Source organism: Microchirus variegatus, assembly GCF_963457635.1.
Source record: "Microchirus variegatus genome assembly, chromosome: 11".
Classification (NCBI taxonomy): Eukaryota; Metazoa; Chordata; class Actinopteri; order Pleuronectiformes; family Soleidae; genus Microchirus; species Microchirus variegatus.
Genome location: NC_139812.1, coordinates 1,366,050 through 1,391,299, shown reverse-complemented (window position 1 = coordinate 1,391,299; position 25,250 = coordinate 1,366,050). Strand labels below are relative to the sequence as shown.

Below are 25,250 nucleotides of genomic sequence, written 5' to 3'. Positions count from 1 at the left end.
CTCTGTGGTCAGTCATGGCTAGTTAACGTTTAGCTTGTTTCCCAGCAAGGTGAAACCAAGTTTGTCGTTCACGTCAAAAGGTGTTTAAATGTTGTTATTTAAAGCACCGCACCCCCTGCCTTCATCTTTTCAACTTTTACATTTCTCTCAACGCCTGCTTCCCCCAGGTGAGGATGACGACGACGACGAGTGCGGAGAGGAAAAGCTGCCGTCCTGCTTCGATTACGTCATGCACTTTCTCACCGTCTTCTGGAAGGTCCTGTTTGCCTTTGTCCCGCCCACAGACTACTGGAACGGCTGGGCCTGTTTCGTCGTCTCCATCTGCATGATCGGACTGCTCACCGCCGTCATTGGTATGACCGTTGACAAAAGCATTACCTTTGAAAACAAGTTATTCGGTAACGCTTTCTTTTACAGTCCCCTAATTACCAGGTATTTACCTGGTAAATTCATGGTAACACCAAAGTGTTACTAGGTAATTACCAATGGTAATAAGAAAGTAAATACAGTGAAACTGTTGCCAAAATACTGGGCATTTACCTGGTAACTATATAGTTAATTATAGCGTGTTATTACTGCTGTTAATAAGAAGGTATGTACAGCTAAACTATGGCAAAACTATGGTAAATGTAAGTGTATTATTGGGTTATAAACTGGTAATAAGCAGGTACCTACAGTCCCCTAATTACTAGCTATTTACCCAAGGGGTAATCTAACAAACCTAACCCTAAAAATGTGTGTAATTACATGGAAACAAGCTTGGCTTTCTTTTACAGTACAGTTTTACTTTACTTACCGAGTACATTACCGTGCATTACCCAGTATTTTGGCAACGGTTTCACTGTATTTACTTATCTTATTACCCTTGGTAATTACCTAGCAACACTTTAGTGTTACCATGAATTTACCAGCTAAATACCAGGTAATTAGGGGACTGTAAAAGAAAGCGTTACCAGTTATTCTAATGCAAGGCTGACAAATTAAATACATAAACCTGTTTCTAACATAACTGTTTGAATGGCTATAGAAGAAAAATGATCACAATATATGAAATAAAAATTCAAATTCCAGAATAAGTGGACCTGGCTGTGAACAATCCCTGACATTGAAATAGTTACGCCATTCTCTTTCTTTTCAATTGCAGACTTTAGGATTTGTTAAATGTCTTGTGTCACATTGCAATTCAGATTTGAAAATGATCAGTGATCATAGATTTGTAAAAACGTTTGTTTTGCATTTTATTACAGGTGACCTTGCCTCTCATTTTGGCTGCACAGTGGGCCTGAAAGACTCGGTCACAGCAGTGGTATTCGTCGCACTGGGAACCTCTGTACCAGGTGAGGTGTGAGTGAGTGAGTTTTGATCAGATTGATCACTGCTTCTTGATATTATAAATATCCAGCTATTGGACTTTCCACCAGCTTTAATCAAAGACGTATCTATCCACATTTGACATTTAGCTTCAGAAGTCCTTTTTTCTGCCTAAAATATCCAATGATGTTCAACGTATGAATACATTTGTGTTAATCAATGACCTCCTTCAGGTTACATACACTGACATTTTACATTCCTTGCGTCATGTTTTATTGCTATTGAAGCTTTTTTTTTTTTCCTCTTCAGCATTACTTCAGTGTAAGAGTCAGTGTGTCCCTGTATTTATGAATCATTTGAGTTTATGAACAATCAAATAATGATGAAAAAATGATGGTTATAATAGACATATCAAATATAGTAAATAAAGTAGGAAAATAACTATATGGAAATTCCATTCTATTCTATTAAATAAGCACTGCTGTTAAAGAGAGTCTCTGCTGAAGTGACGATGGATTATTATATTCTGAATCAGTAGTTTCCACTCTCTCTGTGTATTTTTGTGCGTGTGTGTGTGTGAACCTGTTAGACAAAACACTTCAGTCTGCAGACAGCAGCATGGATCATCCTCTAAACATGAGGAATGACCGACAATTGCAACAGCAGGTTAAATGTGCTTTAACCTCGGCCCCAGTCTGCTAAACACACACACACACACACACACATAGACCTTGAGTTCTGCATTAATACAATTCAAAAAACTAAACAAACCGAATGAAATATATACACAGATGCATCGTGCATATTGTGCTTACAATGCATTGATATTTAATGGAAAAATATGTCATACACTTTTGCACACACACACACACACACACACACACACACACACACACACACACACACACACACACACACACCTGCACTGTGGCCACCTTGTGTTATTAACATATGGCTATTTGTCATGTTTGGCTAAAGTGGTCTCTGTCTTCCTATTTATGGATTTTGGGGATAAAAATGATGTATTACACATGCATACATAAAATGCACACTGTTTCACAGTTGAATTTGTAGACAAATGCATGTACTCACAACTACATGGAATGCTAAAGTACACACAAACACACACACACCGTGTAGAGCTGTGGAATGGAAACAAAGTGATTCGGCCTTTGTGAAGCTCTGCAGCTTATTACCAGAACCTCCTGTGTCCCCCACACACACTCACACCTCCAATTCTATAGCTATTACAGTTAATAAAACCCAACCTGGGCTGTGGCTCCACGGTGATTAACCTCATTCATCACAGTTAGCCAGGCTAATACACACAAACACACACACACACACAGGTTAGTGCAGCTATCCTTTAAGCACTCTCACTGGCTTTCATTAATTTGCTCAGCCTGAACAGAGCCTTAACTCTAATCTTAAACATAACCAGTTAATGTCTAACCCTAACCCTAACCCTAACTCTGACCAGTTCCTTGCAAATGAGGTTCTGCCTCATTAGGACCAGATTCTTAGTTTGTCACAGAGTAAGACTTAGACTAAGGCCGGGGTCTCCAACCTGCGGCTCTAGAGCCTCATGTGGCTCTTCAGCCTCTCTGTAGCGGCTCCTTCTAGCTTTGAAGAAAAAACTATTCATGTTTTTCACACTTTTTTGTCAAGATAAAGGCGTAAATAAACATGTTTTGATGTTTTTTCTGTCACATCCAGTTGAAAAACCTCCCCCAAAAGCTAATAAAATACTATAAAAAGTAGTTTTTTCTACACTTGAAAGGTTGGGTATCAACTTGCAACAAACTGTGGCTCTTTAAATACAGTATATATGTGTAAAAAAAAAAAACTTTACATGTGATTGTTTCTTCATTTTAGGATCAAAAGGTTTTGCGGCTCCAGATTAATTTTATTTGCTTGGAGACAAAAATGGCTCTTTTCATTCTAAAGGTTGCAGACCCCTGGACTAAGGGCTAGTTTTAGGGCGAGATAAACACACACACTCTCAGGTACACCTATAAAAGTTCAGAAGAAATCACCTTCATTCAGTCTCCGCAGACAAAAGCTGGCCCTGAGAAGCAGTGAGCAAAACAAAGGGAGTGAGGCAGCGATCGAGAACAGGCAGGTGAGAAAATAATGAATAACTGCAGCAAAGCAGAACAAACAGGAGAATTGGCCGAAATGTACCATATATATATATAGATAGAGAGATATACAGTATATCTACATATATATGCAATGAAATGACAATTGATTAGAGAAGTTAGAAATGAGTCAGAGTAAGTAAAGTTCTTTGCTGTGCAGGGTTTTTAAATGAAAAGAATGTGTGGATGATTGAACTGAGCAGTGAGGCATTTACAGAGCGTTTGTTACTGTAACGTTCTTTAAGGACGATGAAATGAAAGCGTGTTTGACCTTTTTCACAATCTGTTGTGACAAACGACGACGGGAACAAATAGAGAAGCAGAAGAGAGTGCAAAGGCAGGTGCGAGGAAATAATGCACAGAGGAAGGACAGATTAGAAAGAGAGAGAGAGAGAGAGAGAGAGAGACTAGTTGATTGACAGAAAGGCAGAGGAAAAGGGCAGCACATTCTCCAGGGAGGCGTGTGCTCTCATAAGAAGGAGCTGCAGAGTGGAACCTGTTTCACACTCGCAAATACACATGCACACTACCACGCACACACTCAATCAATCAACACAAACAGGCACTCAACAACCAACATAATCTCTCGCTCTCACTCTCGCACACACACATATATACAGTATGTTTTCGCAGCAATTCTCCTTAGGGCACTGCACTGACTTCCATTCATTTGGACAGCGTAAACCAAGCGTTATCCCCAACCTTAACCATAACACAATTTACCGCTAAACTTAACCGCCTCATTAGGACCAGGTACTGGTACCGACGAGGTCATAAAGGTCAGGAAAAGTTCACAAAGTGCGCACACACACACGCACACTCACGCATCTTTGCCAGCTGGTGAACTGCGTGGCATCATGGGACCCAGTTGGCATCGTTTACTGCAAACAGACACACTGTAGATGCGCCTACACATCCAGCACATGCAGGCAAACAAGCACATCCAGAGTGAATAGAGCCTTGATATGCACACATGTGCACGCACAGAGATACACACAGTTAAGCTCAGCAGGCTTGTTGAGTTGTATTGGGGGATTTGAGCCTCTTCTTTGGCACATTGCCACATCATCCATGCTCCCACCTACCCTGCAAAATCTCTCTCTCCTCACTCGCTGTTGCTCCCCCCATCATCCTCTAACCCACTTCAAAATATAGCCCATCCTCCTCTTTTTCCCCCTTCCACTTTCTTGCCTTTTTCTCCATTTGCACATCTCCTTTAGCTGTGAGCAACAACCAAAAGCAAGGGGATACAATTCACTAATGAAGAGAAGACGGCGAGAAAATTAGCGAGAGAGAGAAAAAAAGAGGACTAACTGACCATTTGACTGTTGGCTCAGTCTTTGTGCTCTCTGTTAAGAACCTATTGTTGAGACTTGGCAGAGCCTCCAAAGCTCCTCTCAGTGTCCCTGTGGAGCTGCTGTAGTTTGGCAGACCATGAATCCAGGGGAAATTTGGGGGAATAAGTAGCACAATGCTGATTAGTTGTCAGGGCCAAGATTTGTTTGCCCTTGCAGACTGAGATGCAGCCATGTAAGTTATTGATCTTGGCCCAAACCTGGCCTTTGCTGGCTGCCAAGATTAAAGATTGTGGTGTCTAAATTAAGGTTCTCAGTCTGAATGTGGAAAACAGGATTTTAACATTAGTGCTCTGTATTAATAATTGTAAGTGTTCTACATTTATCAAGAGCATCCTCTCTGCCACTCTGGTCTTGTGTAACTTGCAATTAACCGCATGAGGAGGTCTCGACTGCAACAAGAGGATTAAATCCATGTGCGCTGCTCTACTCTTTGTTGTTTCTACTTTCAAGCTGTAACACTTACTTATAATAGTAGTCAGTGCAGGCCACCAAGACAGAACACTTTACTGCACTGGTTAAGATGACAGAAGCTTTAAGTGAGTGTAGTAGACTGAAAGGAAAGCAGAGTTGTCACCAAAATAAAGATTTGTAAGCAGTGGTGGCATGAGAGAAAGGTCACAGTCTTCCTTTTCTGTTATAGGCATTATCATCCACATGACATTTTGGTCATTATTAATGTAATTGGTTAAAAAGAACATATAAATATTTCTCACACAATTTGTTAGAATATGTCTCAAAATACACAACCTGTAACTATAAAGATATATTACTTTCCTACCGGAGTAAAACACTATATAATCTAAAACTAACTATTAGAAAAAGACAGTTGATCTATACAGGGTTTTTGTTGCAAATTATAGTGTGTTTTGCATCATTCTACGGCTATTTATTAATCTCTGAATTCATTGTTTTCTCTCAGTACATAATTTAGGCTTGCATTTCGTCCACTCATTTTTATTTGTAAAAATAGGAAATGTCCATTGTCAAATTTTTTTTGCGGTCATAAAATAAGACAGCAACACTGACCGTGCCTCCATTATCACATCCACTTCCCAATCCCAGCTGACAGCAGGTGAGAAGCAGGACAGGCCACCACTCTATCATGGGGCCAAAATACGGAGGCTCACACATTGTTTTATTTTTCTTTTAGACCTGGTAATGATGAAAGTATCCGTTGAGCTGAATGTGTTGAAAGAATTGTCATGTCTGACATAAACCTCGTCTCTCCCTCAGATACCTTTGCCAGTAAAGTTGCTGCTATCCAGGATCAGTATGCAGATGCATCCATTGGTAATGTGACAGGCTCCAATGCTGTCAATGTTTTCCTGGGTATCGGGGTGAGTATCAGCTCATACTCACTGTGATTGATTGATTGATAGCTAATGCAAATTAGGCTTGTTGTTTTTTTTTTTATCCAAAAGTTCACACTCGAAGCTCAAAAAACCTTTTTTGAGTTCAAGATGTACAGCCTTGAAATGCATCAAACCATCAGAACTGATTACTTCTTCAAATAGATTTTTACAAAAAGTGACAGCCCTCGTGTAAATGCAGTGTTATCCAAGTATTTGGGGTTTTTTTGCGGCTGTGTTTATCTGTTTGCTTCTCTTCGTCTCTCTGTCTGTTTGATGAGATTTTCTGGGGATGTAGGTTATGGCTCGAGGTAGAAGTGATACGTTTTTCTAGTGGTGATCCAGATAAAACCAATTGTCTGCTGCAAAAGATAGGGGAGTGTATTGACGCAGATGGAAAGTGAGCAGTCCTAGCAGAAGTTTTTCTAGTTATGTGTGTGTAAAGTTGCTGCGTATGTGCATCACTGTGGGATCTTTTTAGCATCGATAGCTTCCTGCTGACAGACTTGCAGCTCATTCTGCATATTGAACCAATGTCATTTGTGCCTCTTCCTCTTTTCTTCCACAAACAAAAGACCCATGGCTGACAACAACAGTGCCATTTACATCTTCTTCTAGGCGTCATTGAATTTAAAATAGATGTGCTATCACAACATTCTCTCATTTGTCTTGGTGAGGACTGTGTCTGTGTCTTAATCTAGTGTGGATTCGTCATCCGGATTTTGTCAAAATGTGCCACGTCAACATGACACACGAATCGCAGACTCCTTCTCATGCGGCCGACACTCGCCTCGTTTTCGAAGGATACATCTTTTTTTTGTATTCATAAAAACAACTCGAGAACGGGCTTGGTGGAAGCAAAGAAGGAATGAATAAATGAAATAAACTCTAAAATAATAACAATACATAAAGAAGAAAATCAGTATAATGTTATTGTTATAATAAATATTTTTGGTTGAATAGAAGAAGGGGATCCAGCGAGTTGCGTCGACTAGACCGTCTCATTTCACACAGCGCATGACTTTCCTTCTCCTACTCCAGACCCTGGATTGAGATAAAGTTTATGAATGTTGACTTGAGTGATTAGTGAATTTCACCTCTGCAATGAACCCATTATTTTTAACCCCAACTATTCCATTGACATGTAGCATGGTCTAACCCAATCCTTTGTCCATTATGACAACGCTTGACAGGTGGCATGGTCAATCGCCGCCATCTACCACCATATCAACGGGGAGGAGTTCAGGGTGGACCCCGGCAGACTGGCCTTCTCCGTCACCCTCTTCACCATCTTTGCATTCGTCTGCGTTGGCACACTGATGTACCGACGGAAGCCAGAGATCGGGGGAGAGTTGGGTGGGCCTCGGACTGCGAAGGTCCTGACCACGATGCTGTTCATAAGCCTGTGGCTCCTCTACATCCTGTTCTCCTCACTGGAGGCCTACTGTCACATCCAGGGCTTCTAAGACATCAGGAGATGATGAAGGGAAGGGTGCGACAGAAGGAGAAACCAATAGTTTGTGGCTGAGGGATAAGTTTCAGAATTTAAGACTGTCTCGTTGATCAGTCACTCCCTCCCTTTACGCAATAGATTAAATGAGGGATGAATGGATGGATGTACATATGAAGGCATAGCGGACGCATTAAAGCATCTTAAAAGAGAATGGGAAGATGTATGCATATAATGAAGGACAACAGCAAATAGGAGAAACATGAGAACTATAGAAATGGCTCAGAAGATGGAGAAATGTTTTAAAAACTAAAACCAACTCTTTTTTTTTTCGTTCCATAAATTCAAACCAATCAAGTTGACTTGAAACCAATCCCGGTTTTAAATACACCTGCAATGTTGCAAACACAGAAATAAACACACACAGTTTATTCAGCCATACAGACACTTGACAGAGTCTTAACAAAGTGAGGAGGGAGAAGCAAGAAGTGACTGACACACATCACAGCTACTTGTACTCGTGGCTTTAACAACAGCATCTCCCATTAATCCCCTTGCATTGGAGTAGCGCTTCTCCCGTATCCAGCTTCAGTAACAGGCACGAGTATAAGACCGAAAAAGACCAAGTAACTGTATCGGTATGTGTGTGCATGACCCAGACCATCCTGGAAACACAGTCGGAAGAAAATCGGATGATATCGCCACAACTGTTTAATGACAACAAACTGTGAGAGAGTGCTGGTGTGTGACTGTGTTTCTGTGCTTGTGTGTTGTGGGAAGATGGTCAAGTACTGTGAAGAAGAAAAAAAAAGCTCTCTCATTCGCTGTCTCTGCATGAGACATGCTTTTATTAGTCTTTTTGACACTCTCTCTTTCTCTCTCTCTCTCTCTCTCTCTCTCTCTCTCTCTCTCTCTCTCTTTCGCTCTCTCCTAGCCTGTAGAAACGCTTAGTAGGAGGGCACGTTTCAATGAAGCAAAAATGTTTTTGATCATTGAGGTTAGAAATGTAAATATGAAGAGCTGAACGTAAAACTACAGCTCTACTATTTTCCATCTGAATGTCCTGGTTATGCCATGCTCTCCTGAATGGGCCCTCTTTCTGTTGATTTATACTGTAGATGTAAATGATTTAAGGTCTAATTTTAATCAAGAAGGGGTTAGTGTGCTTTTACCTTTAATAAGGCCAACGTCTGAAAAGACAAAAATGGCTGCCGTACCGTTTAAAACTGTTAGAGAAATGATTATCATTGCATTAATATCTAGGTTAATATTACGTGTGTTTGTATTTTTTTATCCGTGGAATTCTGTTGCCTGGTTTTCCACCAGTGCAATTTGCCACCATCATGTGTCAATCTCTAACATTGCAATAGACTTTGAAACATGTAAGTACCGCCCTCAGCATTACGTCATTTTTGTGAACTGCCTCCGTTTATCATTTATCTCACTTTGATGCCGCTTCTCCCCATTGGTTCACTTGACCACTTTGGTCTTTAGCCCAGTGTGTCTTGAGCACCTCCCGCTGGCTGGTCAGTGGACCAATCAAAATCCTCAAGGGCTTTATAAGAAACCACTATTCCATAACCCCAATCCCTGGTTTATGATTCTACATAGAGATTGGCCCTTAGCGGGCTGACAGGGATTTGTATTCCCCGACTTTATACATCACCTGCGTAGTTTGTTAGGACCTTGCTTCAGTGTGAGTTACACAGCTTCATTACAGCATTGCCAGTCCAAGTATCCACAGTTACCCAAATATAAAAGTAGACAAGGCTTCAACCTTTTCTGGTTAATTGCAATCAGCCGTATTCCAAATGAAACCATCCATGGTATGTTCCTCCCTAGTCTGCCTCCACTACTCTAGCCTTGAAATCTTTAACTCTTTAATAGCCAATTTCATTCCAAACACCTGAGAAACACCGGATTATATTCACAGGTATTTTCTGTTAGTGGAGAGGGTTAAATCTGATCAGAATTTAACTCTGTAACAAGCCCGTAGAGGTTTTGGAGAAACTTGCATAACCAAAATCATCAGTCTTAACTAATAGTCATTTCAATGGGTTGTATGTTTGAAAACACCCAACCCCAGAAGCTGCTATTTTGGCACCTCTCTCGCAAAGTGAGTTCAACTCCCTTAAGGTCAGCGTTCTGGGTGTTCTGGCTTCTTATTAAGCTCATGGTAATGGCAAGAAACTGTAGAAATAAGGAGTCTATTTGCCCAGTGAGGTGATGCTAAGTACTAGTTGTGCAGCCATAATAATGTTCACTGGTTAAAAAAAAAGTCAACCATTGAGTTCAGTCCAGTGTTTCTCACTATAATGGCACAGGCTGACATAAGCTCTACAAAGCAGTCCTCTGCTGTGTGCTATATAATGGCTTAAAAGGGCAACTTGCGCTTTTAAAAACACTGGGTGACTTGTCATGGGACAATAGCTGGCAAACACTATCCCAAGCAACAGCCAAGTTTCTTTGAAATCCTTTGTCAGTGGCATGAGGCAAGCTAAATTAATCAAAAACCCCTTTAAAGAGCATAAAAACCCAACCATCTACTAAAACCAGAACACTGAACTTTCCAGTGAGCAGTTAACACACAACACACTGACTGACATTGCATAGCACTAACTGCTAGGAAACATTTCCCGACTATCATCGATAGACTAGTGTGTCCTGAAATATGTGTAGAATATGGATCTATTTCGACTATCAGAGAGGTTTACACTTCAGACTGTTAACTATTTTACTTGTTCAGCTAAAACTACAAAGATCTCAATGTACAATAACCATATTGTGTATGTTGGCATTCAAAAAGTCCATAGTTAAAATGGCACTACACTGTATGCATCTGAATTGGCCAGACTTTTCCTGCTGAAATTGTGTTTTTTTTTTCTCGATGTATATTATAATAAGTAGTTGTTTTTTTCATGACACGTGTTAAGTGAGTCATCTGACTAAGTGCAATCTATCTGAAACTTGGCTACAATCTTTGTCAGAGACTTTCAAACCTCGTGAGAGTAGAGCAGGGACAAGCCCTGATTTGGACGAGCTTGGCAAATACTTCAGTGTCTTGAGGATTTAAAAAAATAATACATTTCTGATACACCTTTGGAGCAAAGAACCAGGATGACTGATAGTATTTCAGCAGCTGTTGCTACATGGCTCGCACGCTGACATCCAGCCGATCTCACACATCTAATAAACCCTCTGAGCCGTTTGACTAAATTCCCCTTTGACAGCAGTAATGAAGGATAAATGACATCTAGCATTGCTTACATTTGCCAAATTCTGCACAATGCACAGCTCACCGTTAGGGTCGCTGTTCTCATGTGAAGGCCTTGGAGTGGCAGTTTACCCCTGTTTTTTGCCAAAGGGAAATCTTTCTATCAGAAACTTGATATTTGCAGTTCAACCCATAGAGGGGTTTTATAACCAGTGGATCTTTCTTAAAAACGCCAAATATTATTCACATTTCATTACCACTCTGAAAAGAGACAGAAAATACGCCTTGATATTCTTTTGACGCGAATTAACAAATATTTCTATTTAAATTTGTATGCATTTGTCTCTTCACTGGCATGGAGCTGAAGGTTTATACACTGTAAAAAAAAAAAAATATACTAGCTTGTGCAAGAAAAAAGAAATAGTAAAAAGCTGTTTGCATCACTTTTTGAGTAACTCTGACACGGTGTATTATAATATTCTTTGATATAACTACATCATGTTCGATTTACTTGAAATAGCCTAATTTGTCAGAGTGAATTTGTGGAAGAATTTAAAAAGTTTGCAGTAATGTGCTTTGTTCACATCGAGTTAGTTTGCTGCATAAATTCGCCAGACGCTAACACTTTTCCTTTAGCTGTTTTGCTATAGCGGCTTTGTTGCGCCACCTCTCTCTACCTTAACTTTGAAGCTAGTCTGACGTGATGCTAATGGCAAATTAAGCGACAGCTGTTCAAACCCCACAGGGTCTGGACCAAGTTGAGAAGCTAAACTGACACAATTAAAACAACTTAAAAAAATCAAACATGCTCCTATAGATTTAGCTTTCTACCTTGGTTTGGACGGGTCAAAGGTTAAACAGCTAGGCCATCGCTGTACATAACAGTTTAACACCAAGCTAAAAAAAAGAAAAAAAAGAAACGACATTGCAGTAGTGTTTGTTTTCATTCTTCTGTGATGGGGTTTGCACTGGTTCTTTTTGCTCGTGTGAAACGGCTGCTATGTTGTTTCATTAGCAGCGTTGCTACGGATGTAAACAACAATACAGTTTTTTGTTTTTTTTTCGTTTTTTGACTCTGATGTACACAATAATAATGTTGTACCTGATGTAAGAAAAATTCAATGGTGTCGAATCAGTCGTGACGTCGCTTCTAATGTAAAGATTGATGATGCGTCTCCGTTGCCTCGTTTGCCTCTTAACTGTCTGTCTGTCTGACAGACTGAGGAGCAACAGACAGATGAACTAAAGGGAGGACAGCGCGTCCTGCTGGAGTAATTAATGTACTGTTAAGAGGGGGGGGGGAGCATTATTACCAGAGCTATTCTCTACCCTTAAAGTAACCGTAAAGAAGTACAATGTTGTAGGGAAATTATAAGAGAGGAAAGGAGGAGAAGGAATGACGAGGAAGAAAATAACAATTAAAGAAAAAAAAAAAAAAGATGAAGTTACAGCCATACATTGATTTCTGGGTCAGTGAGACTGAAATGGACTCCTTCTGCCCAGCATGTGTATTGTTATGGTGTCTTATCTGTCCCTCTGTGTCTCTTAACCCTCTTTCTTGGCCTCTCGTCTGCCACAGTAACCAAAACGGGCAGTAAACATTTTGTTTTCGTCTCTTCCTCCCACATTTTGCCCTCCGTCTCCCTATGCCACGTTTTTCCATAATTTGGAATGTCAATGTGCTACTTGTTGATACTGTGCATGAATGATAACATGTCTGTATATAGTTATAGAGAATCGTATCCCATTCCCCCAGAGTTGTCAGAAAAAATGGTTTGAATGTTGTACAGATTCAGGTTTTTCTCGTCATCTTTTATTCTCCTCAGTTCCATTTTTAAACGTATGTAGAGCTGGACAACAATGTGTCGTTGTTGTTGTTTTTTTTTTTTATTTAAACCAAGATAATGACGTCTTATGTTTTTCTAGTAACTTGCACATGACTAATTAATTAAGGTTTATTTTGTTTTAAAAAAAAGGCAATATCTGCTGTTATTGAATGAGAGATGAGATCTTAAAGGAGTTATGTCTCTTAAATAAATATTCTATGTGGGAGTTGCATGGGTTATTCTACAAGAAAAAAAAAAGAAGAAGAAAAAAGACACTGCTTGCTACTTCTAATACCGTGGCTGTATTCTCTGACAGAGGGCGAGGAATATTATATGTACATCTAAAGGTTATTTTGTCATTAAAGAAATAATAATAAATAATAGTAATATTTTGTATATACTGTACAGTGTTACAAGTGAGGTGGACGACACGGCCATCGCGATAACATTAAATAACTAATTCTACATATTTATTGAAAGGAAGTGGAGAAACTCACTGCTCTGAAGAATGACATATATTGCCTTTTTGGAGAAGTTGTGGTTTGCTTGAAGCTTTGTCTCTGTCTGCTGCTTGATCTTTCTTCTCAATCCTCACCTCGGTTGGTTTATATTATTTGTCTTTTTTTTTTTTTTTTTTTTTTTTTTTTGCCTTCCACTTCGCTCCCTGTGCTCTATCTTATTTTTCTGTTTGAGGCACACGTCAGACAGGTGTTTGTCATCTCGTATTCTCGACTCGACTCAAACTCTCTCTTTCTCTTTCTATTTCGTCCGACCCACCAAACCACCTCGCGTTCAACAGCTCGTGTTAGTACAAATATCCACACCGTATATCTAGGACAGTATATCTGTCAAGGTCTCCATTTATCTCTCATGAGATTGTTTTGTCTGCACTTGAGCCCCATATGTCTTACTCAGACCGTCCATCATTTTTCTTTTCAAATCCTTCTCATTTCTTCCTAATCCCTTCCTGTATCAGCACATCTTTCTCCAACTTTCACATTTTCTCTCTCTCTCTCTTCTCTTTGCTCTCACAGGGTGTATTTGGGAATTTCATGTTTGTCAATATGATTTGGTGTGTGGTTTTTTAATTGAACAATAACCAATATTGGTAGTAATGAAGGTTTATTTTTGCCACTGTTCTCTGTATGAGCGTGAGTGTTAATTTAGTTGTTTGTTTTGTTTTTTTATTGATTTTCGTTGATCACCAACTGATAGGAGGTAAGTTGTATGTATGTGTTGCCACTAACTGTGACTGCTCTCCATGGTACATGGTACTTCTGATAAAACCAATAAAATAAAGTTTGGGATACCGTGTTTCAGAGACCCTGTGAGTCCACTGCCTTTCTGTGTGTGTGTGTGTGTGTGTGTGCATGATTGTGTGTGAGCTTCTAATATAAAAACCTAATTATTACAAACAACAAAATGTCCATTATTATTATATTTTCACGGGAAGTGCAACTCGCTCTCCATTCTTATCTCATGGTCTCATACAAACATTGATTTCCCTTCATGTGTTGATGAGGATGACATTTGTCTGAAAGGCTGACATTCATTAACTGTCATGTGACTTTGCCATTGTGTTGCAAATGTACAGTGAGTGACTGCATCTGCGTCACCTCTGATTAAATACGTCTTCGCATCAAAAAATAACGCATGTGCACTGCATTGCTCAACTTTTTTTCCCCCAAAGAACATTCAGAAAAAAATTATTATGAATGGGTTTTTGAAGATAAGCTTATGTTTTAACCCACCAAAGAAAAGAACAGTGAGGAAAATGAAACGTTTGATTAATGAACTGTTTAAATCTGCTATCTGCAGTGTAGCAGATTCAAGTTGTAGTGAATGCACCGTTTCATTTCTGTGCAGCATTGTGTAGCTTATCACTTTTTTATTGTTTAGTGCAACAGGAATGCAATTCTAATTTTACTACATTAACCTCCCTCATTAAATTACATTGTGCATAATGCCAAAACAGTTATAGCTCTAGTATATAACACTCCTGTCGTCTTAAAGCAACACTAGTATTTAACCTCAGTTACAGCTTCAGATTAATGTTGGTTGTACATTGAATTGTAAAATGGTATAATATAATAGTATAGTATACCACATATAATATACATATAATATACAATAGTATATTCATATGTTCTAATTTTATACTGTGAATGTGTTTTTAAGCTATTGAACCTTTAAAAGCGGTATGATAATGCTCAACAACTTAAATGGCCAAGATCAGGCCGAGCTGAATGAAAAGAGACGCCAATCTGAAGATCAGCTGAAAAGCACGGAAACCTTTCAAAATTTAAATGGAGTTTGGTGTCTTTGTTACAGCAACAGCAACTATCTTTTCAAGAAGCTGGGAATCAAGATGAATATAAACTGTTTTTGGGGGTTTCGTGCCCGCCATGTCATTGATTCGCTCTCTGTGTCAGTGCTCTCAAGTATTTGAGACTAAAATTGTCACTCAGAGGTGGTGGAGTGGGTGGCAGTGGCAATAGGCATAGGTTTGTGCCTAAACCTATCCTTATTCTTATTTACTCAAAACATCAAATGCACCAAAGGCAGTTAAAACAATATAACGTTGATTTACACATCTGTAGACACGTTAATGTAATTAAACGTGAGCTCACATGAATCTGTGGTGTGCAATATATGATCCAGGCAGTCGGGTTCGAGCATTATTTTCATTCATGCTTCCTTCACTGCTGACTAACGACATTCAACCGTGTTTATACTCATGCACAGCCAGTAAAAACTTTAATTTACACAGTTACTCTGCTGTTTTGCTCATAGCAGTGCTGTGAGCTGATGCAACTATACTCCACCACACCAGCAGTGTGTAACAGCGGGGTTATTGGCGGTATCTTTTGGAGCCTGCCACCATGTGTCTACAGCCGCTCAAACAGACGAAATCGCAAGAGCAAGCACTTCATGCAGAAGCTTTCTATGGAAAAGGAAGAAGAATAACGTCCTTTCTGGTACGCAAAAGCTACTATTGTCCACTGACACGCTTGGCAAAGGGGTGAGCAGAGGAGTTATAATCTGCAGTCTCACCATTAGATTTCACTGACATTTACACGTCGGACCTTGAAAGTGGGTTACATTTCTGTCCTCAATAACCAGTGGTGCAAACCACTGAATTAAATGTCAAATTGACTATCATAGGGGATAATTCAAACTGGATTATATAGAGGCACATTGTATTCACAATCAAACACATGCTTTACAATAAGCTGACAAACTGAACAGTAACGCATTAATGGCCCATGGTCTCAAGTCCCAGCACAGCTGGTCTGCGTCTCTGGTGAAGTGGCTGTGTAATCTAAAGCCTGCAAAGCTTTCACCAAATGTCAGCGGTTCGTGTTCAGGTGTGTAGATCGTAAAACAGCCGGTCAGTGTGAAGACTTGGCCGTCACACCTGTCTGATGGATGAGTGGCGTTCGGTTCACCTCGGCCTCCGATGCTGCCACTGTGATGGATCGTGGCTGTTCCCCATGTGCGGAGGAGGAATGGATTCTTCCCATTCTAAAAAGTCTGGGAGGGATTGTTTTAACGTTAAAGTGTTCGAAATTTGACTTGTGTTTGTGCGTTTGCAAAGCCAGACATTTTGATGAGATGTTCTTGCCGTTTATTGCAAGTGCGTGAGTCGGCAGAAGAGACACCGGCGTGTTTTATGTTGACGTTTGTTACTGATGCTGATGTGTGCAGGTGTTTGCCTTGACTCCTCATCACCTGCCGTGGCTCAGACTGTGGATCTAAAATCTCATTATGCTGTCACATTTGATTTCAAAACAGATGTGTGTGCGTGTGTGTGTGTGTGTCTAGACGACCTCCGCTCGCAGGTGAGCATGCTGGGAAATCTATGAGTGCATGTTTATGTTGCTCCTGAATGTGGGGGGAAAAAAAGCTAAAATGTCAGAAACTGTTACTTAACTTTGAAACTAGACAGACATTTAGTGTGCGACGACAGGTCCGCAGTGCTCAGCCACAGACATTCACCGACAACTACAAGGTCTTTGCTGAGTGCTGAGCTAAAAACCTTCTATATTAGCTTCTTCCTCTTTCTCTACTTGTCAATATTCATTAGTTACTACACAACCTGGAGACATTGCCGCTATTGACTTTCAAGGGCATATTATGAGATGTCTAAATTTAAGAAATCATCATAAATCATTTCTTTTTTTGTCACACAGAAACAAATATTGTTCTTTTTATTTTTCCGTTTGTACAATTGAGGCTGATGTAGAAGCATGGAAACCGCAGGCCTGCTTCTAATATGAAAGGCTAATTCCAAGGAAATAAAAATAATAAAAAAAAAAATGTAGTTTATTGTACACTAATGATGGCACAAATATGAATATCGTGTTTCATTTAGATCCCATTTAGATGTTTGTTATGACCAGTTGCATGAATGTTACTTGCAGTTCACAAGCACAAACAGCCAAAAACTGGAACGTTACTCTCTCTGTGTTGTTATTGTATTCATCAATATGCTGCTCTCATTACCTCCTGAAGACCGAAGTGTCACCAAGTCCACTGTTGCAGCAGTGACTCTTTATGTCTTAATTCGTAGCGTTAATATTGTTTCACTGTCTAGACGTTACATAGCGATTTCATATTTTTCTGTGTCTATGGTTAACTTCTGTCTATTTCTGTCTGTCTGAGTCAGATATTAGTCTGTCCTCCCTCCCGCACAGAACCTGAAATAACAGCGTTGGAACAGCCAGATAAGATCTGCTTTACATGTAAGCTACGTCTGTGTCGGTGACAAGATTATGATGGACAAATGAGGTATTAAAGATTAAGGACGACAGGCTAAATGTAGATGTAAGAAAGCCACATTTGAGACATGGTAGTTACTTTCAAAATAACTGTAAGATTTGTACAACCTTCAGGACACACATCCCTATATAGATCATGACTGTGGGATTATGCCTTGAACCCAGTATACAATAATATTGTATGCTTTGTCTAATTGGTATGTATATCTTATTGGCAAAGCAGAAAAATCTATAGTTTCTGTGGGCCGCCATTGGCCCCCGGGCCGCACTTTGAGAACCAATGCTCAAAACAATGTGGACCGATCATCAAAATCAGCTCAAAATATTCAGCTGAGCAAGTCAATATTTGCTGTGGTTATGGATTGAATCGCTCCCGCTCATCTCTGCAGAGCTGAACGAATAAACAAGTTATTGTTTCCAGTGATATTTCAGACGTGCTCTCGGCTTGTGCCGCTCTCCCCAAGTGGCTCGAAAACAAATTGTGTCAAATAGCTCATTACTGTGTTGGTGATGGATTCTGACATGAACACACTATTCTTCATTACAGTTTGAATGATTGTGTTTCTTTCATTTTCTTTTTAATTTGCCACGATCTTCTCACCTAACTTGAATGGACATGTGTATGTTACTAAATCGTGTGAATTGGGCTAATACGGTGCAATACAAACAGTTTTATTGTTGTTGCTTTCATGCAGTCTCCTCTTCCTTTCAGCTCCCTTCACCCATCCCTTGCTTTCCACTCTAATTTATTCCTCTTTGCGATCTCATTTCCCTTCCTCCATCCTTCTTATCCTTTCTTCCCGTTCCTCTTTCAGACTTGTTCTCTCTCTCTTGTCTCTTTGTCTTGTCTCGCGTTGCTGTCTCGCACCATTCTTTTGGCAGAAGTGTATTACCAAGTTCTCCTCTCTATTGGATGCAGACAGAGGGTTACTCTGTGTCAGCAACTGTTCCCCGATGAGAGGCCGTGGGTGGCATGATTATGTCAAGTTACTGTGGCGATTTTTCTCGTTGCCGCTGTGATGCTTTCACTTTAACCGAATGGAATAAATGTAAAATGCTCCTTACTACACCTGCATGTTCACTAAGACAGGGGTTCATTTTGTTCGTTTTTGACACAGAGTAGACATTGGATAACATCATGCACCAAAAGGGAGAATGGCTTTTATTGAGACGTTTTTAAGATGGTCAAATACAGCCTTAAAATTATAAGTTTCAGGGCTGTATTTTTCTTCATTACAGCACAGTAAAATTTGTTTTTTAAACAAGTTTGATCTCTTGATCACATCCAGGGATCCTTTTTCCAAATGGACATATGTGCAACATAGAAATATAGTGGATGGAATAACCTGACTTAACATGAAATGCAGTTACTATATTATATTTATTTAATAATATCAGTAGTGCCAACATTTTTTTCTATTAGTAACGTTTGTCTTGGCTCAAAGATTTTTTTGTTTTTTTATCAGAGGCCTTGGGCAGTAAGTGGATCAGCTTCAATCCCTTGTACTTCCTGTACTCATATCTCTGTAATCTCTCATTCTCTAAGGAACTCACACCATCTCCACTTTCCAATTTATGCACATGCACCTATGCACCACACTCTCCACTTTTAATTGATACTGAGAAACACAATGTTACACATGCATGGAATCCTTTTCTAATCAAGGATTCCAAGAGTCAGACAACCATGAGCACACACAGGGAGTCTCATTCTCATCCACCACAAAACACCCGCACACAGAAATCCACACACACTCACACACCAGGTTGACATTCACACAGTGCTGCCAACGACGCTATTAAAGAGCTCCTTCCTGTGCTGCTCGCCCACCTGCTGCACTGTACACCTTCACACCGAGAGAGAAAAGCATCTTTTCAACCTTTCCGTGTGAGAAACACTCAACAGAAAGTGCCATCTCTCTTGTGAGTGTCACTCAAAATGTCCTATTTTTCATGTAGACGGGAGGTAAAATGCTCAGGTGAAGAAGAGGTTGTTGAGTTTGTGACATTTCCGCGGAACAAAAAGAGCGCGAGTTCTCGATTCTGTGAGGCACCCTTGGGTAATTATATTATTATTATTATAACTGTTTCATGAATAACAACTTGTTGTTTCTTATTACAAAGTGAGATTTACATTTACAAAGCTGCACTGACTCTTGAGTACAGGCCCATAACATTAGAGATGTTATTCTGCAGCGATTGGTTACCATAGTAATGTGTTTTACCATGGTTACACTGCGTCTTCAGACCTAATTCACATCATCAAATATTGGTTTCAAAAGAAATGTGAAAGGAAAAGTATTTTTATTTGCACTCACCCATCCCTGTCAGAGGCTGTGGTGAGCTGGATGTTTTTTCCCCCCGTTTCCAACTATTGTATGATAGCATTATAATTTAGTCTTTTTACACAGATGCTCGACTAATTGTTGTGATTTTGTTCCTGAGATTTCATATTAATTTATAAGGGGAGCACTGCTAGGGTGCAGTAAAACCATGCACTTCTGGGAATCATACTTTGTATTTTTGGAATTCAGAAAATACAAAACAAACCCCTTTTTAAATATGCATATTTTATTGAGAAATATTTGGCTCACGGAGGCACAGTGAAATAGAAAGAAATGTCTTGATTTGAATCCCACATTCTCCAGCTTCCTCCCAGGGTTCCATTTTTAACTCTCCTGAGAGGAGATCTGACATGTTGATGTTGCTGCTATTTGTTTGTTGCTTTTATGTAGTTGATGCACCGTGATGGAGGCTTTATTCTGGCTTCGTCTCTGTGATACTCAGTTTCAGACTCTCATCTCTTTGAATGAATCCTTCCATCTCTTCTTGTCTTCCTCTTGCTTCCATTCTGTCCTGTTTATCACCTTTGGTCCCGTCTTCTCTTTGCTCTTTTACATTTATTCCCCGAGCCTGCTCTCCATCACTTTGTTCTCTCACTCGTGTCTCTTCTGCGCATCCTGGTTGAGTTCTTAATGTTTGCAGATTATCCTTGGTCTTATTAAAGTAGCTCTCCAGCTCTGCCACGGGTCCCCTATCAGAGAAAAGATAATCCAAATAGGCCTGGGTGTACTGATCTGAGGTGATCAGATCCAGGTTAATGGAGGAGGGCCTCGCAGTGCTACCAGGATCAGAGACTCTCCTTCTTCTCCCTGTAAATTTCAATTCAGCTTAATTAAATCCCTGAGACTGGCAGAAACAGTCCTCTTGTTAATGTACAACATAATAATTCTACCTGTCTCGATTTGCAAGGCGGTCAAAGGTAGGGTCACACTCTTTCCTGTCTCACGGTCCGTCACAGTGAGTCCTGTCATGGATCCCTCCTCCGACACCTCGCCAGGGTCACATGATGCTGGAAGACCACCACGGCATTTCATGACACACACTGTATTAGATTTATATCGCCTACAATGATAAGATTTGGAAAAAGAAACAGACATTTTCAGTAATCAATTTATAATTTCCTTTTAGAAGTTCATTATTGCTGCTTTAATGCATATTCATTCATCGAAACAGAAACCTCAATTAATCATTTCAGTGATGACATGTTGTCAGCTTAATGAATGACAGACCATGGAGTTGAAAAGTTTTGACTGTCATGTTTTCCCCCCCTTTATTCACACATTGTTGATTTTATCACAATTCCTGCTGTTGCCGGTCTGAATTCATATTTGTTCTCGTAGACAGTAAACTCTAAACATAACCTGGACGCATAGACCTCCACCTTTCTGACAGTGATGTGCTTTTCTTGTGTGTTTCTGCTGTCTTACTTGAAACACGCTGGAAAGCTTGTCTCATAGCGACCAGTGCAGCCATTGTTTCCTGTGTCAGTCTGTTTTATTACTGTAGGTTCCTGCCTCCAATGAATTGCTGTGTGTTTGCAACACCAAACAACACCGCCTTTCTACCTGTGTCGACTGTACCAGTGTACTCTGAATCACGCATTTAAACTGCATGTCATCACAGATAATTGTCGCAGATGATGACCCTTCCATCTTTCTCACAAGTTGATGAACATCATTCATAAAAAAATTAATAATAATAAAATGGTCAATAGTTGTTGAATGTTGAATGAACTGTGTCACCTGTAAGCTGTTATAATCTCTGTAAGGTCTTCATTGTATTGTTCCAGTGCTTCCCTTGCAACCAGGGGCTCATTCAGACCTTCAAGGCCAGAGAGGTGAACCAACAGCTGGATGTGAAACACTGCTCCACTGGCCCAGTGCCTCAGAGACCTGGAGGAACAGACAAGACTATGAACAAGTGGTAACCCACGGTGACATCACGCACAGGTTCGTGAGCCTCCGTTTCCAAGCCATTACATTTTGCATTTGTTCATCAATACTTTCCTGATCCAAAGAATATGCTCTTTCTTTTTACATGAAGTGTTCACTCACCTGGAGTCACAGTCTCCCCTCAGCATGCACGTCTTCAGCTGAGTGAGGGTGAGGCTGAGCTTGCCCTCAAGTCTGACAGAGTCCTCGAACAATCTCTTTTTGTTACTCAAGTTGATTCTACAGCGTTTCAGGTACTCCTCCATCACCTCCTGGACCTCCCCGACTCTCTCCTGGAGGTAGATATTTTGCAATTAAGAACTTTTTGGTTTTTTCATTGTACTTTTGAAAAGTATTACTATCCTAGACCTTTTGTTTCACTTCATCTCATCTGCAACTTGTTATAGTCAAAATATACATAAGAATAAGATCTGCCTTAATATTTCAGCAATGCTGATATTCAAACAGAGCTTTACCTGAGAAGATGATGAACTCGCCGACTTCCCTTTCACCCCCAATGACCGTCTTGATGATGAGTAAGCCATATCCATCACCACAGTAACCACTAATCCTACCAAGCCAGCCAGACGTGGCTCATCTGAGAAGGTTGTCAGTCGGCCGATCAGATCTTTCAGGTATGCGGGCGCCCGGTTCCCGATATCGCCCTGCAGCTGGGTGAGGAGGAGAAATTAAACACAAACATTAAAGCCGGAGTAAATGGAGATTAAACGCCATTTACTACAGCATAGTATGTCTTAACATTTGTCTTAATAAAATAAAAATCTTGGGTGAGTAGATAGCGTTCTTATCTTGAATAGCATCATTTTGTCTACATCACATTGATCCTTGCAGACCACTGTATTGATCTGAAAACTCTTTACAAGGTGCAGCATTGCTAATGCTGAGTGCTGCTTCACTTAGCACAGTCACTCCTTCTCAAACTGTCTCAAGGCAACAACATCTTTGTATTCTCTCCAGTTCATCTGGGTGAATGTTAACGTGAAATCGACGAGCAGTTCACCAGCTTGCACTGTTCAAATCACTCTTCTTCTTGTGTCTTCAATGTTTTCCTCATCATCAGCATCATCAACATCTACATCATTATTAATGCACACTGTCATGCTTTCCTTTAAATCTCATTAACCTGTTGCAGTTGTTCCTGGAGGCGGGAGCGAGAGTCAGAACTCTCGTTGTGATTGGCCAGGAGGAGAGGATGGACCACTCCAAGGTCAGGTACAGCACCGGCTTCCAACATGGCATCGTAGAGGACAGAACCAATCGCATCCTTCACTTGAGAATACTCTTCTTCTGATGACAATAACTGACCCATGGTGATGTTTTAAGTAATTATTCATAATTTAGAGCATCGTCTGAAAAAGAAGAGGAAACAAACACAAAATAAGAGTAGCATTAAATACAGTGCATAAGTAAAACTGTGCAACCATATAACCCACATCCTCTGACACCTCTATCATTATATTGTTTTCTTATTTTGCTTATTATATACTGATAGAAGATAAACTAACAGTAAAGGCTTTGACAAAAGTTGCGAGACACGTGAAAAATATAGCTTTCAATATTCACCAACAGAATATAACGTTTTCCAAATAACCTCTAAAGATAACAACCCCAAAATTCCAGCAGCAGTGTAATCTTTCTCTTCTGTCACTGCTGTAATATCATCTGTTTATATCTTCTGTCTCTGCTTCACTCTTCTCTTCCTCCCATGTCTCCGCCCCTGCTGCAATAAAGAGATTAACAAAGACAACGCAGCAGCTGAATACAGCGCAGCAGTGAACCTACACCGCCCCCTAGCTGCAGTGACTAGGAAATTCAACTGCTTCCGAATGCCAGAAAGAATTTGTCTTATCGTCGAGGTCGAGCAGGGCCGGCCCTATGCATTTTGGTGGCCCACACACAAACACAGTGGTTTCTAGAAACAGGTTTTTAAGTTACTACTCAGACAAACAAAGCTTGTTTTCCATAAAAAATTAACATATATATAATAATACTGAATGTCAGACAGTCCTGCTGACCGCAATGAGACTAGCACATAATAAACAAGTAATTAAAGGGACACTGTGTAGTATTTATGGGTTTATATAACCCAAAATCCACTTTTTTATACATATTATGTGCTCCTGCATTGTCTAGTCGCTGTATAATATTTTTTGTTTCATTTTCGTAGTGTTTCAAAAAGTCATGTAAAATAACATGGTCGCGGGCCGCGGTTGCATAGCCACTGTTAGCAGCGAGACGCCATGTTTCTACGGGAGCCTGTAAGGAGAAACGCGAGAGAACAAATCAAGCGTCGCTTCACTTGTAGCTGAAGTCCCGCCTCCACTCTCTCCGCTTCGTCTGCTACGGCCGCGGTAGCTCCGCCCTCTCCCTCACCACGGAGAAAGACGAGGAGGACGACATTTGACCGGCCGAGGACACCGTAGCGCTCAGGGAAGGGAGGGGGTGAGCAGAGGAGCAGTTCTTTGTTGTAAATTTCAGCCTCTCCGCTAGATGGCACTATAAACTACTAACTTCACCTTTAAACACTAAATAGTATGGTATTCTAAACTGCAAGCAACATTTGCTAAAACAATAAATTACAGTAAATGAAGTACAAGTGATGAATAAAGACAATTGTTGAAAACAAACAAAACACTGTGACATTACAGAACATTCAATTTGACACAACTGGATTTCAATGCACTCTTTCTTTTATCTTAACTATTATTATAATAAACTATGTTCATTAGTTGAGTGATGTAAAGCACCCATGGGCAGATTTTTATTCCTATTTTTTTTCCTAATTTTTTCCTTGTGGTCATCTGGTACCCCCTCCAGTAGATGGCGCCCTGGGTTACTGCCTGGCCTAGGCCGAATGACCCAATATAGTCATTGCAGGTCTCCAGCCTGTTATGATTTAGTTCAACTAAACTCCATGTGATTGCTTATTTTGCATCATAATATCATATCATACTTTCTAATAGTGAATGTGCACTTGTGGTGGATTTAAAAATGATTTAAAATGTAATTTATAGCTCAAAGCTTCTAATGACTGTGTCAAACACTGAAGAAATAGGTCAAGGGCTTGATGCCTTTTCATTAGATAAATGGAACAGAAGCCTTGGTGGTGGTGGTGGTGTGATGTTGACCTTTTTTTACTTGATAATATATGGGGCGAGGGGATTTGGGACTACATGCAGTGTGGGAGGTGTTCTTTGTTAACTGGGACAAGGGCTTTTGCATTGTCAGGCCTCAGGGTTTCGTGTTCAGTTTAATATAAGTTAATCGTTAAGTTACAGTAACAATCCTTATTGTAATCTTTGTTTTTCCTTGTTGACTTTTGCACAAGCAGCATATGTGCATGTCATCGAAAGGATAGCGTTATTTATGGATAACAACAACAACATCATTAATGTAGTGATGTTGCAACATTATTTTGGAGGAAAAGTGGAGATGATTACCACTACTACTTCTGTTATTCATATTTTTACACATTCAGTACCTTAACCAATGCAACCATGCGCTTGTATTATTAGAATTAGACTA

The 25,250-nt window shown here is 40.1% G+C and overlaps 2 protein-coding genes across 4 annotated transcripts in view; one reads left to right on the top strand and one right to left on the bottom strand.

Annotated features, from left to right (window-relative positions):
* The window catches only part of slc8a1b (solute carrier family 8 member 1b), a gene marked incomplete at both ends in the record, with an annotated part of 119,087 nt that extends 111,462 nt beyond the window's left edge, over positions 1-7,625 (top strand). For both annotated transcript variants that reach the window (XM_083898127.1, XM_083898126.1), the window contains 4 exons: positions 168-353; positions 1,248-1,337; positions 6,044-6,147; positions 7,353-7,625. In XM_083898127.1, coding sequence (XP_083754253.1) covers positions 168-353; positions 1,248-1,337; positions 6,044-6,147; positions 7,353-7,625 — 653 coding nt within the window. The remainder of the gene's footprint in view (positions 1-167; positions 354-1,247; positions 1,338-6,043; positions 6,148-7,352) is intronic.
* Positions 7,626-20,058: 12,433 nt separating this feature from the next.
* LOC310934228 (uncharacterized protein) lies at positions 20,059-23,443 on the bottom strand. Of its 2 annotated transcripts, none has more exons than XM_083897907.1 (7): positions 23,317-23,443; positions 22,849-23,074; positions 22,181-22,375; positions 21,828-21,997; positions 21,516-21,665; positions 20,666-20,835; positions 20,059-20,582 (listed from the first exon to the last, which is right to left on the bottom strand). In XM_083897907.1, the coding sequence occupies exons 2-7, from the start codon at positions 23,032-23,034 to the stop codon at positions 20,188-20,190; spliced, it is 1,266 nt and encodes a 421-aa protein (XP_083754033.1). In that variant the 5' UTR covers positions 23,035-23,074; positions 23,317-23,443; the 3' UTR covers positions 20,059-20,187. The 2 variants fall into 2 exon arrangements, with proteins under 2 accessions (XP_083754033.1, XP_083754034.1); XM_083897908.1 differs by having other exon boundaries at positions 23,289-23,426.
* Positions 23,444-25,250: the final 1,807 nt, after the last annotated feature.

Excerpts from the sequence above, each read along its gene's own strand:
- LOC310934228 (XM_083897907.1), bottom strand. The coding sequence starts at position 23,034 with ATGGGTCAGTTATTGTCATCAGAAGAAGAGTATTCTCAAGTGAAGGAT. Across the intron at positions 22,376-22,848 it reads TCCAGGAACAACTGCAACAG|CTGCAGGGCGATATCGGGAA; the intron begins GTTAATGAGATT and ends CTCCTCACCCAG. Across the intron at positions 21,998-22,180 it reads CGAGTTCATCATCTTCTCAG|GAGAGAGTCGGGGAGGTCCA; the intron begins GTAAAGCTCTGT and ends ATCTACCTCCAG.